The sequence below is a fragment of the Miniopterus natalensis genome, chromosome 12 (genome assembly GCF_054644295.1).
Source record: "Miniopterus natalensis isolate mMinNat1 chromosome 12, mMinNat1.hap1, whole genome shotgun sequence".
NCBI lineage: Eukaryota > Metazoa > Chordata > Mammalia > Chiroptera > Miniopteridae > Miniopterus > Miniopterus natalensis.
In genome coordinates this window covers 70,996,944-71,013,774 of record NC_142092.1, presented here as the reverse complement: position 1 = coordinate 71,013,774, position 16,831 = coordinate 70,996,944, and the positions used below count along the sequence as shown (strand labels likewise).

General features: G+C 56.0%; 1 protein-coding gene across 1 annotated transcript in view; it reads left to right on the top strand.

Annotated features, from left to right (window-relative positions):
- The window catches only part of CFAP77 (cilia and flagella associated protein 77), a 92,739-nt gene that overhangs the window by 40,157 nt on the left and 35,751 nt on the right, over positions 1 to 16,831 (top strand). Inside the window, exons 2-3 of the mRNA XM_016196678.2 lie at positions 10,142 to 10,241; positions 10,692 to 10,917. Of these exons, the coding sequence (XP_016052164.1) occupies positions 10,142 to 10,241; positions 10,692 to 10,917 (326 nt within the window). The remainder of the gene's footprint in view (positions 1 to 10,141; positions 10,242 to 10,691; positions 10,918 to 16,831) is intronic.

The following is a 16,831-nucleotide window of genomic DNA, read 5'->3' as shown; positions in this document are numbered from 1 at the left end:
ACCGGTCAAGGCCCCGGAGGACCTGGGAATACATTCCACACCGTGTCCCAGAAGGCCTGCCCCAGCCGACCCAGGCTGGCAGGGGCGCTGCTTCCATGAGCTTCCAGAGCATCAAACGCCTGCACCACCCACTGGTGCTCAGGCACGTGAGCAGTCCAGAAACGTGTGCTGAAGACCTACTGTGTGCCGGGCACTGGGACGCCACAGCGAATGGGACGGGCCTGCCCCTGCGTTCATGCAACGGACATGCAGCCGAGCGAGACTCGGCAGAAAGCACCCCGCAAACGATCCAGCCGTTAGGATGAGATCCTCCAGGAAGGGAAATGCGAGATCAGGTCTCTGGGGTTTCTAAACAGGGCTGCAGACCCAGGGGCCTTTCCCAAGGAGGTGACACTTATCGAGGGGTTGGGGGGGCCAGGAGCAGATGAGGAGGGGGAGCGGACTGAACATAGGCCTCCCGGGGGCAGTTGAAGGAGCTGAACTGAAGGAAGGCTGTGGCTAGACGCGGCAAGAGAGGGCGGTGGTGAGGCTGGAGCCCGTGTGGCCGGGGCTCTTACTCATAAATGGGCCGCGGGCTGCCCTGCCCCTGCCCCGGGCTGGCTCGCTGCTTGCTCACCTCCTCACAGTAGGCTGAGGCCTGTTCGCTCCAACGCCCACCAGACCAAGCTCAAATTTTTCAACAACCAATTGCTTTCAAAGTAGCCCAAAGAAGCCGATCTTCAGCCATTTCGGGCCCACCTGCTCTGCATGCTCCCCGAAACTGCACCAGCATCTGCAGGCCACGGATAAGCAGAGCCTTATGGTCACGAGACCCGAAGCCACAGCTGCCGCCCCTCAGAGCTCTCAGGCCCGCACCTCCCTGCCCCGCTCTGAGCACATCACCTGGACACCCGAGCCCCTCTCCCCCCCCTTCCCCCCTGTAACTGCCGCCTCCTCCCTTCTGGAGGGAGGCCCCTCGCCCGCAAGTCCCCGGCGTCCCATAGTGTGAGGGACCGCCCTCCTGTGCACTCCTAGCCACCCGCCATCAGTAAAGCTTGCGAGCGAATGTCTTCTTCCCTGATCGGCCCAAACCCTCGAACCCACTCCCTACCCTCCTCCCGCCGCAGCCGGATCACTCTGCGTCTCTTCTGCTCCACGGGACCAAGCACAGGGCCCTGCGCCCCGTGAGCGGCTGGGCCTCTGCCAAAGAGGAGCGGCATCGCCCAGGTCCTCACATCGCCCTCCCTGCAAAGCGGCGACACAGAAGCAACCGGAAAACAGCCCACAGGCCGCCGAGCCGGACCCTGCCCGCCAGCCGGCCGGCGCAGGAATCAATAGCCGCCTGATTAACAGGCGTCTCCGCGCAGCCGCTCCCGGCCCCGCCGCCCCGCACGCCAACGGGTCAGCTGCCGTTTTGTGTTAAACTCCTTCTCATTTATTACAATGCCGGGCTTTTTTTATTGACATGGAAATAAAACTTACAATCAATGAGATGTTATGAAATATACATCAAAACAAAAGTCACTGGAGCTGGCGTTTTCATCTGTTTCCAGGAAGGAACAAGGGTTTGGGGGGCCTGGGCGGGGGACACTGAGCATTTTCCTTCCCCTATTACATGATCCGATTTTCAATGAACCTATAAAGGAAATGGAAACATAAATAGCGCAACCAAACAGAATGATCCCTGCAGCTGTCAAAACTTAAAACAGTTCAGTTTTCCTTTGATTTCTGCTTTAAGTTTTGAAAAGTACATAGATCATTCTGCGCTTTTTCTTCCTTCCTTTCTTCCTTCCCTGTTTTATTTATTTATTTGGTAGGGAGCCCCTTTCCTGACTCTGCTCCCTCTGGGGTCCACTGGCTCTGACCCTCAGCAGCCGAGCTGACCAAGTGACCAGATGACCGTGCCGCTCCTTTCTCAGGCCGTCAGCCCCACCTCGGCAGAGGGGAGCTCGTGTCCTGCGTATCACTTCTCGGCCGTCCAGAAGCTCCCTCCTTTTCCGCTGGGCGCCACACTAAAGGAACAAAAGGGGTTCCTCCCGCTCCCCAAACAAGCGACCCCCTGGAGAGGAAGGGAAAGGAAGAGCCCGTCCCGGCTGGCGCGCACCCACTGTGTGCCGGGCACCCCCGGGCGCCTCGCCTCATTGTCTCATCTAAATCTTGTCTCTACACCCTGAGGTGGGGACGTGGGGATGGCTGTCCCCGTTTCACCAACAGCGAGAAGCTGAGACTCGAAGAGGCCGCGCAGTGAAGGAGGGTCAGAGTCTGGATTCAAACCCATCTGTCTACACCGAGGGGAAGCCGGAGAGGACCGCCCTCTGAGATGGCCTAGCTGAGGAATTCCCTTTTTTCCTTAAAGCCGTAGAACCCCACGCAGACTTGGGGGCACACAACGCAAGCATCGTAGGATCGAAGCCGGGTCGGGATGAGGCCTTCTCCCCAGGAGCCTCTCCTCATCGCCCCCTGAGGTTCCCGAGCTCCTCTCCGAGCCTCGACAGGTTGTGGCCCTCAGAGGGGAAGTCACTGACCCCCGGTGTCCCCGGGACACACGAGGCAGCCAGCAGGCGGCGGGAGCTGGCACCCAGGTCTCCAGGCTCCCGGCCCAGGGCTCCCTCTCCCTCTCCCTCGCCGCAGCAGCCTTCCGAAAGCAAGGCCTCGCGAAGCCGAGGACGGACGCGATGTGAAGTGGAATCGACCACGTGTCTCCGGTCCGTGGGCCTCCAACAGACACGCCTGCACCAGCTTCCACCACGCGGACCATCGGAGCAACGAGACCAGACGGGACGTGGCCTTAAATGCTCCGGCGCCAGCCCGGAGCCCTCCACCCCGCCTTCCGCTTCCACGCAGTCTCGCCTCCTTCACGTCGGGCGACGCTTCCCCACCACGCTGTCCTGCCGTCAGACCACAGTCACTTTATTGGCATTTTTATTCTTTCCCACCCCAGAGAGAGGGAGGGAGTTTCCTAAATTGCCCGGGTGGGCGGCATGGCATATCCCTCCTGTGGATGTATTAATTTTTCTTCTTACTGAGGCAAAAGTCACATAAAATGAAACACTAACCATTTTTAAGGGTACGACTCCGTGGCGTTTAGCGCCTTCCAATGTGGTGTGATCACCACCTCTATCTAGCCCCGCGACAGTTCATCGCCCCCACGTCCGTCAAGCAGCCACCCCCCCCGGCCCTGTTCCTTGGCACTCACCTATGGATTTACCTACTCCGGACATTTCACGTAAGTGGAATTCTACAATATGTGACCTTTTTCGTCTGGCTTCTTTCCCTTGGCACATGTTTCCCCGGTTCATGAACGTGGGAGCCGGTGCCAGCACTGACTCCATTCCTTTTCATGGCCGAGTAATATTCTGCTGCAAACGGGTGGAGCACATGTCTACCCATTCATCAGCGGACGGACATTTGGGTGGTTTCCACCTTTTGGCTCTCGTGACTAGCACTGCTGTGAATATACATGTACATAGATTTGTTTGAAGACCTGTTTTCAGTTCTTTTGGGTCTATACCTAGGAGTAGAATCTCTGGGTCACCTAGTGATTCTACGTTTAACTTTGTGACGGACCATCCAGCGGACATGTTAATTTTATAGCTAGTTGTCCGGTCACACCGATGGAGACAAAGTGACTGATAGTTCAAAACAGTGGAGAGGCTCATGGGGCCAGACCGCCGGCTGGCAGGACTTTTTATAAGAACCTTCCAGGCCCTCTGCTTAGAGCTTCCCCTGCACTGTGAACTGTTCCAGTAACCCTATGAGCTGGGCCCTCTCATTATGCCTGTTTTACAGGTAAGGAAACTGAGGCTCAGAGGCCAAGCAACTTGTTCAAGGTCACACAGAGTTAAGGAGCCAGAATTCCAACTCAGGCAGAGGGGCCCCAAGTCATGTTGTTAAGCTCTAAACTGTAAAGTCCCAACCATGTGCCCAGTGATTTCTGTTGGGATTTGGAAGGTGACAGGTGCAGGCTGGCCACCGCAGCTCAGCACCTAATCACACCCGGCTGGGACTGAGTGCACCCAGCTGCAAGCAAGCACCCAGGCTGGCCCCCCTCATCTGTACCTAGGAGCAGAATGTTGAGGGCTGGCTGGGATTCAACCCCACGCAGTGGGTAACCCACCAGGCAGAGGTGACGGTGGACTGCACAGCACTACACCGAGTGATCTCGGTCTGCTAGGGGATTCGCTTTGTCCCCCCATCTTCAGGGAACAGCCAGTCATCCCCATCACACCTCCATTTGTTTCCTGGGTACCCAGCCTGTGTCCATCTCAGCCATGAACCTAAGAGGGGGTTGTTTTCCACATTTTATCAGTGAGAAACTTGGGGTGCAGGTAGGCTGAGTAACTAGGCCGAGGCCACACAGGTGGAACAGGAGAGCAGGTGTGACCCTGACGTTCAGATTTGAGGGCCATGAGGATAATCGGGAGTCACCCCTCACCACCTCCCTGTATCGGAGGCACCACCTCTTTTAGGGGCGTCTGATTTTGCCCTGAAGTTTCTGGGAGTTCATTCCCCAGGACAATGGGCTGCCCTCCTAAGAGTGGCCTGGGCCAGCTCATAATCATAGATGTCACCCAGCCCGGTTTTTATTGCTTTTGTTTTTGTTTTTTAATCCAAATCACGGTGATTGTTTCTCCCAGCCTCTCACGTTTGCCTTTTTCAAAACGCAGCACGTTTCCCCCCCCATCCACCTAAACCTGCGGCTGAGTTACCGGCCCCCAGAGGCCGGGGGCTCAGAGCGATGCATCCGCGCACCGCGTGGCTCGCCGCCTTCTCCGAGTGTAATCAAACATCAAGCTAAGTAGCAAATAAATCTCTCGATCTCATAAGCTGCACAGCGAGATCATGTAAATGCAAATGAAGGACCTGGTTTCAAGCTGTCGAGGGGGAGGGGAAGGAACGCCGGGGGCCCTGTCACCGTGACCGCCTCCCGCGGCAAGGGCCATACATCAGCTACTATACGGCGGGCGGCGGGCGATAGGGTCCAGGCACCACCGAGGGAGCCCTGGGCGGACCAGGAGCAGCCCAGGCCCGTGAGAGCCCAGAGAGGGCCGAGTGGAGTGGGGGGCGGGCACCGTGGGGCTGGAACGCTGTCCCCCGGCCAGCTCCCCTTGGCCTGAGCTGGAGAGCTGTTCTAGTCACACCTACAACGACCGCAGTGGCAGAAACCGCTGTTCCCTGAGCACGCATCTGGGCCAGACACCGCTAAACGCTCTATGTGGCCTGCCGAGGTTTCGCAGTCCAGAAACGGGACAAGGCAAGTTAAGTGACTTGCCCAAGGTCACCTGGGAAGTGGGAGAGCTGGGACTCAGTCCTGCGTGACATTCACATGCTGGCTTCCCTATTGTCCCGTTTGGCGGGGGGGCCTCCCCAGCACCTCTTCCCACCTGCGGCACAACCTCAGCCCCATTATAAATTTGCAGCAGAGTTATAATGACAGAGAAGAGCCTTAACTCTGACCCTTGGCAGGAATACATAGCATAGAAACAAACCTACAAGGCAGCTCTGCCCTTTGACTGCTTTAATTATCAGAGGAAACCCCACCCCCTCGGCAAAGGCCCCCGTCTCTAACCGCAGGCCCTCGCAGTCGGTCGGCCTGCGTGTTTCCTTCCAGTATTTTTTTCAATGAATTTTTTTTCGCACGGCCGCAATAACAGTCTATGTAAAATTTAAATCCTGCTGTGCCTCTTTTCACTTGACATTATTTTATTTGCCTTTGATCACACGTGGATGTGGTCTCCTCATGTGTGGCTTAGTATCGTTCCGTGGTGTTCAACTGCCACTCACACACGGCCCGAGGCTCAGAGAGCCCGGCTTCTGAGACGATGCGCGCCCTTTGGTGCATAATGCACCTTATTTCACGTGGTTGTTTATCTGAGGCTCTCATTATGGAAATAAATAAATATCCTCTATGCTAATCATGATCACAATTTGCATTTATATTGTGCTTTTCATTCGAGGATCTTAAGTTGTTTTACAATAATGAACTACCCCTCCGCGAGCGCAACGGTCTGTGTGTGCATATGCATGGGCCGGGGAGCGTACACGGATATTTATTTAATAACTACCAGGCCGTAACCGTGGGATTTCACGTAACTACGCTTTAATAGGATGCAGGAAAGTGAGCGGAGGCTTTTCAACTGTCGAACAAACACTCATTTACTTTAGACGCTGGGCTGGGGGTTAATGAGCGATGGTCTGCGTGGCTGCCAGGAGGTGGGAGTGATTCCTGCGTGGAGCAGCTCCTTACGTCAAAGGCAGGTCTGGAACGCAGGCATCGAGCCCCCAGACAGAAAACCAGCACTTTGGGGGTGACCACCAGCCTGTCTGTCCAGGGGGAGATCCAGTTCAGACCATCCGAGAATCAAAGCCACCTGGTTTCGCCCATTCCTGCCTCTTCTGGTTAACATTGTTTTACAGTATATTGAGTGGAAAATAATTAGATTTGAGTTGCAAGACCCGGTCATTTGCTTTGAAGTTGTCCCAGGAAAACGGGCCTTGGCAGGCTTCCAGGGCCAGGGGCCTTCCTTCCTGGGCCTCAGGTGACTTCAGACGAGAGGCAGCAGCCGTCGGGAAACACCACCTGTGCTGGTCCCTGGAAAGCCCCAGCGGTCCTCACGCCGGCGACAGGCTGCTCCGAGGGGACTTCCGGGCCGGGGGCTGGTTCCCAGTGCTGATTTCCGGGGCCTGGTCCTTCAGGTTGGGGGGTGGAGGGAGCTTTGGTGCAGAAGGAGCCCAGAGAATCCCAGGACCCCTGGGACAGGAACAGCGATGGTTTTAATTAGAGCTGAGCGATGAGAACTCAGGCAGAGAGGGATGACATCTTAATGAGGTTTAATGAAGCTGTCTGCTGATGGGGACAGCTGTCACCCAGAGCCGTATTCCAGCCAAGCCACGTTGTGACAGAGGAAGCTCGGAGAAAGGCACAGTTTGAAAGCTGCAGGGGAGGGTGGGGTGGTCAGAACCGAAGCTGGGACTCTTCTCCAAGTTCGCCTCTTGATTCTAACACCTCGATGACAAGGGACTAGGCCAGTGGGTCACATCTGAGCAGCTTAGCTGTTTCTCAATCCCCGTGGCGCAAAGCTAAGGCGTGCCCCTCAAAAGACGGCGAGGATTTTGCTTGAGGTGCCTTAGAATTCAGCCACAAATATGAGAAACACAGGAGGGCTTGCATCTGAGGGCGGACAGGGCTTCACCGGTCCCCTCCCTTCCTGGGCCTCCACTTGCCCATCTGTCCCATGACGACAATGTGGGCTCCCTTACGGAGTCGTCGTGAGGGGCTGCTGTGGGGCGAGCGCTGAGCTACGATGTCCGAGAGCCGAGTCTAACCCCAGCTCTTTATTTACCCCCTGGATGGCTTGGAGCAAGCGAGGACCTCTCTAAGTTTCAGTTTTCCCATCTGTAAAGTGGGAAAACTACCTCCCCGTGGGGTTGGCAGAGCGTTCAGGGAGACGCACGAAAAGCTCCCAGGACACAGTGCTCAGTAAGGGGCATAGCCCTGCGTGCGGGCCTCTCTGACTGCACACTGTGTGTGAGCAGCACCGTGTGGCTGCCTACAGGTCTCTCACTCCCGCTGGTGGAGCGTGTTTCTCAGCCTCGGCACTACTGGCTTGGGGCCAGATCACTCGTTGTTGGGGTGGGGCTGTCTTGTGTATTGTGCGACACTTAGCAGCCCCCCTGGCCTCCACCCCCAGAGGGAGGGTGGTGCTCCCTCCTAAGCTGAGACAACGCAAAATGTCTCCAGACAGAACTAAATGTACTCGGGGGTGGGGGGCAAAAGCCCCCCCAGTTGTGAACCACTGCTATAGAGTATTCTATGGAATAAATAAGTCACAACTTTTTCCCCCCACCTAGGATGGCATTTAGGGCTGTTTCCGGTACTTGGCTATCACGTATTGAGGTGCTATGAGCATTCTCAGACATATCTTTGGGTGAACTTGGGCACTCATTTCTGTGGGGGATCCAGGTTGGCGTATGTTTAGCTTTAGTAGATACGGCGCAACAGTTTTCCTGTACAGTGGTCACACCAGCTTAGACGCCCACCAAGTTCCAGGAGCTCTGAGTTTCTACTTCGCATTTCCCACCTTAACCTATGGGTCTTGGCTACTCGGGCATCCTCTTAACGAAGTGCCAATCCTGCTCATTTCTCTACAGGATTGGCTGCCTTTTTCTTATTGATTTGTAGCAGCTCTTTATATATGATGGATAAGAGTCTTTTGTCAGATGCATGTATTGCAAATATCTCGTCTCACTCTGTGGACTCACAAGTTTTTAGAGCTAGAGGCAATCTGTTCAGTTGTCCTTTTTGCAAGAAGATGAATTTCACGAGGGCAGGGCCTATGCATCTACTTTGTTCACCTTCAAACTCTGGGCACAGGGCTTGATGCTGAACAGGTAGAAAATAAATATTCGTGGAGTAAAAAAATGAGTGAACCCCCCACTGGGATGATCTTTGCAGCCTAAGGCTTCATTGTGCATTGGAAGTTGTTGATTCCCAGAAAAAGAGTGTGGAGAGTCAGACTCCCGCCTCTTCCCACCCCTTCTGCCCACCCAGAGTGGCAGCCAGCTCCTGAGCCTGTCTGTCATTCTCCTGCCAGCTGGAAGTCTGCCCACCTGCACCTGCCCAGAGGGAGGGAGGCCTCTCCCAGAGAAGTCACATTTTAATTAACTTCCCCGGCAGTCATCAGAGAGGCCAGATCATTTTCATAAACAAATGAGAAGCCAGAGCTTTGTCTGCAGCTCAGAGAGAGTCGTGTGGAAGGAATTCAAACAAACGCCCAAGCATCCGCCTGGAACTCAGAACCCGGGGCCCTCGAAGGTCAGGGCCTGGGCTTTGAGACGGGAAGGAAGAGGGAGGAAACCACCCAGGCTCTGTGCAGAAAAGAACAAGCAGAATCTCCATGTGGGCCTTTCGTTCATTCATTCACCCTCCTGTTTATTAGCATCTCCTCTATGCTGAGCCCTGGAAAAAGAGGGGTGAAAATAAAGACCAACGGGGGGGCCGATGGGGAGTCTGTCCCTTCTGCTCAATTTTGCTGTGAACCTAAAACTGTTCTAAAAAAAAAAAAGTCTATTTTTTTTAAAAAAAGAAGTTTTTAAATTAACCTTAAACAAATAAAGACTGAACTCACAGTCTACCTGGGGAGACAGGCATTAAACTGATCCTCACGCAATTAATGACTTAATTACACTACTTTGTAATTTGTTGTTGTTGTTGTTAATCCTCAACTGAAGATTATTTTTCCATTGCTTTTTCGGAGAGGGTGTAAAGGAGGGAGGGAGGGAGAGAGAGACATCGATGTGAGGGAGACACACACCCCGCCTCCCACACACACCCCGGCCGAGGGCGGGAATCGAACCCGAGACACGGTGCTCTAACCACTAAGCCGCTCTGGCCAGGGCGACTTTGTCATTTTTAATGGCTTTACTGCGACATAATTCATACACCGTACAATTCACTCATTTTTTAAAAATTGCTTTTAGAGAGAGAGGAAGGGGGAGAGAGAGAGAAAAACAGCAACATCCATGTGAGAGAGACATCAAGTTGCCTCCCATAAGCGCCCGGCTGGGGGCAATGGCTCCGCCTCTCGGGGCTCAGTCTCCCTACTTGTGAAACAGGGGAATTAATGTGGCTGGGAACACAGAGCGTGGTCTTTCCTACAAACCCCTTCTGGGGGCTCAAGGAGGAGCTCACCGGAGACCCAGAGGGTGAGAACAGTTGTCCAGCGGCCAAGGGTGACGGCGGGGCTTGTCACCGAGTAGGGATGCAGAGCTAGGGAGGAAAGATGCCCGTCCTCGTCGGGGCTCCGGGGCCCTTGGGCGCATCCGCGTGGGTGAGTGGCCTCCAGCGGGAGCCAGCAGGCCTTGGGCGGCCACAAGGGCAGCTGCTGGAGCAGGGACTGCGCTGTCCCCTCCCACCCGACCGCCGGCCACCGCCCTGCTTTCCAGGCTGGCTCCTCAGCACAGTGCCCCCGTCAGCCTCATGCCCATCCGAACTTCAGCTCCTCTCAAGAAGGGCCCTGTCGTCCACGCCCTGCAGGCCCCAAGGTTGCCCACGGGGCCGGGGGCAAAGCGGGCACCCGGTGGCTCCCCGTTGCTAAGTTTGCTGCAGAGCAGCTGGTGCGAGCTCCACTCCTCACCTTCGCTCCCTGTGCTTCCCCCGCAGGCTGAGCTCGGGAAGCCCCGGGAAAGAAGCTGCAGCCTCCCCGGAATTGATTTTAATTACGGACTCTACATCCGGGGGCTGGACGGAGGGGTCCCCGAAGGTGAGGCAGCAGCTCCGAGCTGGGGCTCTCGCCCGCCCCGCGGCCCCCCCGGTGGAAACCCGGCCTGGGCTTGGCCGGGGTGGGGAGGGCTGTGCGGTCCCGGGGAACGCGTGGGGAAGCGGAGGGAGCTCGGCCTGCGCGGAGCCTTGGCCCAGGCCGGAGACCCCCTGTGCTGTGCCGGTTAAGCTGGGGGCCCAGGGTGGGCTCGGGACCGGCCCTCTGATCGCCCAAAGGGGTTCAGGGCCAGGCAAACCCAGCTCCGGGAAGGGTGCTGGGCGGCCCTCTGGAATCCTGGGGGTCCTGACGCCCGCTTTCCAGGGAGCCACGCGGGGTCCCCGCAGCGGCCCCAGGCTAACGGGAAGGAACAGGACCCGGCCCCGTTCCTTAGAGGCGCGAAGGGCTTTACTTCCCGGGCTGACCTCCGCGCGGCCTGTCTCTGCCTGTCCTCAGCCATCGGCCACTGGCACGTGTTCAAGCAGCAGCCCACCTGTGCCCAGGAGCTGACCCGGAACTACATCGCCATGAACCGCGGGGCGGTGAAGACGGGCCTGGTGACGGCGCGGGAGAACCTGCTCTACCGGCAGGTCAACGATGTCCGCGTCAGCAACAAGGACGAGCGGCGCCTCCGGGACCCGCCCTCCCTGCCTCCAAATATGACCTTTGGGATCCGCGCACGGTAAGGTGGCCGCACCCCGGGCTCCATTCCTCACCCGGGGTGCTCAGCGGCGGCCGGGTTAAGGACTAATGTGGGAGCGAGACTCGCCCTCGGGGAGCGGCAAGCGACAGGCCCGGCCGGTCAGTGTCCTTCACACCCGGTCACAGTGACGGGGTCAGAGGCCGTGACGTCCTGTCACGGTAGAATGGGGGCCTGGCCGGTTTTGCTCAGTGGCTAGAGGCCGGCCCCCGGGCTGGAGAGTCCCCGGTCCGATTCCGGCCAAGGGCACGTACCTCGGTTGGTGGCTCGATGGATGGGCGCGTGCAGGAGGCAACCAATCATGTTTCCCTCTCACCCCCCTTCCACTCTCTCTGAAAAGCAATGGAAAAAATATCCTCAGGTGAGAATTAAAAAAAAAAAAATTAGAATGTGGCTGCATGTCATCAACTCAAACTGCCTTGATTTTTTTTAAGGGAAATTCATTGGCTCCCGTGATTGAAAAGCCCAGGGGGAGAGCTTCAGGCACAGCTGGATCTGGGCAATGGGGTGATACCAGCCTTTGTGGTTCTCTCCGCGTCCCAGTTCGTGCTCCAGCCTCTGACAAGCTTCTCCGCCCTGTGACAGAGGGGCCAGGGTCAGTCCCATCCTGTCGTCTCAGTGACCCCAGTGGGAAGGGCGTAGGAACCACAAAGGCCTTGAGGTCGAGATGCCCGACCCTGAACGAGCCCCGGTGCGTAGCGTTTGTGAAATACACGGACGGGCCGGCCCGGGTCACATCCACGCCCTAGCGGGTGTCGGAATTTCCTTTCTAAAGCCCGACAAGGTTGCGCTGTGCGTCCCGAGCACCTGCTGTCCATCCGTCTCTCTGCTGACAGGCACCCGGGTGGCTCCCGCCTTTTGGCCCCTGCGCACGGTGCTGCCGGGAGCCTGGGTGAGCAGGTATCTGTTCGAGCCCCTGCTTTCGGTCCTTTGGGCACATGCCCAGACATGGAGTCGCCGGCTCCCGTGGGAATCCTAAGCTTAACTCTTTGAGGAGCCTCCTTGCTGGTTTCCGAGGCACGTGCCGCCGACCCTTCGGACGCCTTTCCCTCTGCCTTTCTTGCCATCCTACCTGCTCACACCTTCTGTTCTTCCGCTTCACCAGCATCATCTCTTCGGCTCTCCTACCCGCCCCGGCCTCGCGTCTCTCTCGCCAGAGATGCACTTCCATCCGCCAGCCCCCAGGCCCAGAATCTGACCTAGGGACGGCTGGGAAAGTCACTTCTGGGCTGGAGTAACTAATCGTCTGTACACTGCCCCACCTCAGCCCCTCCGACGCCGGGCATCTCCCCGGGCTCCCCCGCCCCATCCACCTGCCACCCTCAGCACGTGTACGCCCTCCTTGCCTTTTTCTCACAGGCTGCCTGGAGCACAGAGGGACACAGTCCTCGCTGGGCACCAGATCGCTAGACTTGTCCACGCAGGTCACCAGCGTCTCAAGGACAGCCTGGTGTCCAGGAGGAGCCCTGGCCAAGTCAGCCTGGGGTGCCAGTCCCAGCTCTGTCCCAAACTCTCTTTCCTTCCAGAATTCCGTTTTCTCTTCCATAAATAGGACGTTATAGAGTAACCGGGCATCCTAGGTCTCTCGGGTATGTTTTGTCCCTACGTCAATTTAGTTTCATTGTCATTAAAACCCTGTGCAGGAGGTAGGCAGGGCTACAGCCGGCCCGGGCAGGGAGGGAAGATACAGACATCAGCGGTCACCTGGTTCAAAGCCCTTATTTAAAACAGGAAACTAGAAGCTCAGAGAGGTAAAGAGACTTTCCCAAGGCCACAGAGCAAGCTGTGACCAGACAAGAGCCAGACCTGGAGCCAGGCCGGCGGACTCCCTGTCCAGTGCTCTTTCTTCCATGCCTTGCCTCCTTGGGACTGAGGTACAGCATCGACACCCACAGTTTCCAGGCCTGGGACTCCGTTTTTCTATATACAATGGCAAAGCTTACATCATCTGGGCTCAGAAAGGACATCCATTATCATCTGGCTTTCAATATAAAAATCTTAAATTGCTATCAAACTAAGTGGCCACAATTCCAGGGACAGGACATGATGCAGAGCTGGATGCATCTCCCTTGATGGCAAATGGGCTTTGCATATGCAAATTGAATGGATTTTAAAATGGTATTTAATGACAATTTCCGTAGCAGACGTTAACATTAATTGCACAGAAATGAAAATGCTGCATTAGGTTGCTGTTAGCAGCAAATATCATGGCCATAAAGGTTTATCTTGATCAACGGCAGCCCTTTTCGATGTGACAGAGCAGCTCAGCAAATTGCAAGCAAAAGGGCTTTTATGGAACAAAAATACCCCCCAAAGCAGGCCCAAATCAGCATCAATTTCGCTTTATTTCTTCGTAAATGGAGGTTAAATGGCTGCCGGAAAAGCTTTTACTGAGCCGCCTAACCTGCCCACACACGCCCCTGGGCCTCACAGCCTCAGGAGGAGCGGCTCAGGACTCACCCCCCCCTAATGGGGCTATTACTTTCAAGTTATGGGGCCGAGCGCTCCCTAATGATCACCTTTCACAAGCCACGGTCGTATTTATTTTTTTACTTTAAAAGCATGTTTAAAACCAAATCCGATCACGCTCAACTACCCGAGGAGTGGTTGGGGTAATTTGGTCCAATCAATAAATAAAGAAACAAGCGAGCACCATCTATTCACAACCGCATACGTTTTAAAAAATAAAGTCCCGCCTTAGACTAAATGCAGGAACAGCTCCGGGAAGCTTGGGGGTGGCAGGGAGCTCAGGGGCTGTAACTGACCAGGCTACTCCCCCCTCCCGGCCCCCCAATACCCAATCCCCTTGCCCTTTGTCCACTTTAGGGGGGACAAAACAAACAGATGGGTGGGGCCTCACACCTCCCTCCCCCGCCGCTCGCCTCTCCGCACCAGATGGGATCCGGGCCTGAGCTGACGATTAGTCAATCCCTTCCTTTCCAGTGAGCCCATTTGGTTCCCAGTCCACACCAGTGGCTTACAGATTGTTACTAATTCGGAAAGGTACACGTCCACCCGCCAGGCTCTGAGGCTAAGAGGCAGCGGAGACCGAGCTCTTGTCTGGAAAAGGGGCCCCAAGTAGGCAGGTCAATCCACACAGATGTCTGTTTGTCCCAGGTGGTAATTAAAAAAAATTTTTTTTTTTTGAATGAGTTGCCACATTTAAAAAGTCAGATTTCATATAAACACTTGGATTTCCCGGTTCTCTTAAGAAGTCAGAAGCCCAGGCCACCCAGGTGGGCACCCCTGCCTGGGCCGGGGCGGAGAGACAGCGCCCCCTCTGGGCGGAATCCATGGGTGCTCTTCTGTCTACCCAGCCCCCATCCAGCCTGGCTCCTTCCTTGCCATCACCTGCCTGGTCCCCTCTGCGCTGAGTTTGCAGCCACGGGTACACGCCGGTCATCACGGTCCCTCAGCCAACTGCTGCTTCGCTCCGTCTTCCACTCGCGGCAGGGGCCTCACGGAAGCTGCCGTGACTCCGCTCACACAGCGCCGGCGTTCTGCGCGCAACTGCTAACCCTAAGATCGCTCCTCTCGGGCAGGTATCCTTCCTCGCCTGTCACAGGCCAGGACGGGGGACGGGGCCTAGCGGAGGCTGCGCAGAGCCTCTAGCATCATGCCTCCAGCGGTAGGCAGCCGGGAGAGGCCCACGCACCCTCACGCCGCCCCGGCACTGTCCGATCTCAGAGTCAAGTTAGGGGGAAATTTTAAATTTTCATCATCACGTGTAAGGCCATAACCCAGCTCTCAGAACACGCTGCGACCCAAGGTTGATAAACAGATATGTCCGGAGGCCAGAAATGTAACTATTAAAGAGGCACTTAATTATTGATGCGTTTTAATAAGTGTTTGCAAAGGCTCACATGTCCCCGGCGCATCTTAATTGTTACTGCTCCTAATTGGCCCGGCATTGTCCGTCGTGATGAGTCAGGGACGGCGGGGGTGGGCGGCAGCTGGCTCTCCTGGCAGATTTTGGACGCCACCGCCCTGCCCGGAGCCTCATGCCACAGGCAAGGCAAGGATGCTACCAGGAGGATCCATCACTCAGTCAGTGAGCAAACAGCCCCCTGCGTGTCAGTGTCTGACGCGGGCCAGATGGAAGGTGTAGACCCCGCTTTGAACTAATCATTGCAACTATGTATTATTGTTACTATTACCTGTCAGACACGGAGCTGAGCACGGCATCCTCTCCTTAAATCACCGCACAGCCCAGCGAGCGTGAGCTTGAAACTCTTGCATCCCCACCTTACAGAAGAAGAGACAGAGGGTCCGAGAGGTGAAGCCATTTGCCCCCGGCTGCTCTGCAGCCGGATGGGGATTGGTCTGATCCGATCTGATCCGATCTGATCCGATCTGCTCTGCCTGCCTAACAGACACAAGGATCGGGGGACACAGGTCGAGACGCTACCTAAGTTTTTTTCTGCACTACAGGGGAGCCGAGATAGAATATCCCGACACTGCGCAAGGCCATCCAGTCTGGATTTTTCTGGAAGCTTTAAACTTAATCTGAATGCATCAAAAGAGCCCAATGAGCTTCCTTTTTGATGTGTCACTTCCCTTCACCTTCACCTTCAGTGGCTCCCCTCTTCCCAGTGAACTCCTTGATGGGGCACCCAGGAACCCCATGACGCTAGATGCTCTGGGCCTGCTTCCGCTCGCCCCAGCGGCCCGGCGACGACCCAGTGCCCTGGTGGAGGGGCCTCAGGGCACGTTTGCTGAATGAGTGCAGGGACCAAGGCTGCCCTGGAATCCAAATGCCAGCAGCAGCGAGCAACTTCCATTAGAATTCTTAGTTCACCCCCCCCCATCAGTCTAGTCAGACCCTCCAATCGGGGTGCAGAAGGCGCTCAGACCACAGGAAAACAAGGGACAAGGGAAAGGTAGGGGGGCTGCCAGCCCACCCTCCCGCCTGCGCCCTGCTCGCCCAGCTATCAGACGCATCACAGCCTGACGGTGACAAATGTGAAGGGTGGAGGAATTCTACAGGCTGTTAAAAAATGTTTGCTGCCTGACAGGTTTTTTTGAATCTCTCTGCCAAGCTGATTTATTTTACAAATTTACAGTGGGCCCATCCATCACTCTGTGTTATTTTGTGTCTCCCAGAGCCGACGGCCAAAATCCAAGCCGCCCACCCAAACTCCTATAAAAGAATAACAAGCCCCTTCCCAGGCACCTGTCCCGGGGTCGGTCCGGGACTGTTTCTGGCTGGGGAGACGCGCTCACTGGTGGCCTGAGCCCCGGCTGAACGAAACCAGGCCGACCACAAGGGGGAGCATGTGGACCCCGCAAAGGCCCCTCGCTGGGCCTGAAACTCCAGGCCGGCAAAGGCGCCCCCAGCCCCGGCGCTCTACACCGACAGCAACTATAGTTAAACATGCCGGTCCCCGACTTACGCTGGCCGCACTTAACGATTTCTCTACGTTACAAGGGCACAAAAGCAATACCCCGTTCAGTAGAAACCGTGCTCTGACTTCTGAATTGTGATCTTTTCCTGTGATACCGGGCAGGCAGTGATCACGGAGGTAAACAAATAATACTCTGCCGTGTAGGGTTAAGTGCATTTTCCACTTAAGGTATTTTCAACGGATGATGGCTGTATCGAGACCCAGCCCCATCGTAAGCCGAGGAGCGCCCGCAGTTCTCTGCTTCACGCCCGTCTTTCCCACCGGACACCCACGCCCTGGAGGGCAGGGACACCGCTGTGTCGTGGTGCACAGCAGGCACTCAGTACATATTTGTTGGGGAGAAATATGGTCCAGGGCCTTTTAAGGCTCTGAGGCAGAGCTATGGAAAGTGAAGAGACAGTCCCTTTGAAACCCAGAGAGGAGATGGCACGGCCAGGAGTCTTGTGTCATTTAACACTCTGCTGTGTCCCCCTATAGCTGACATTAAGATC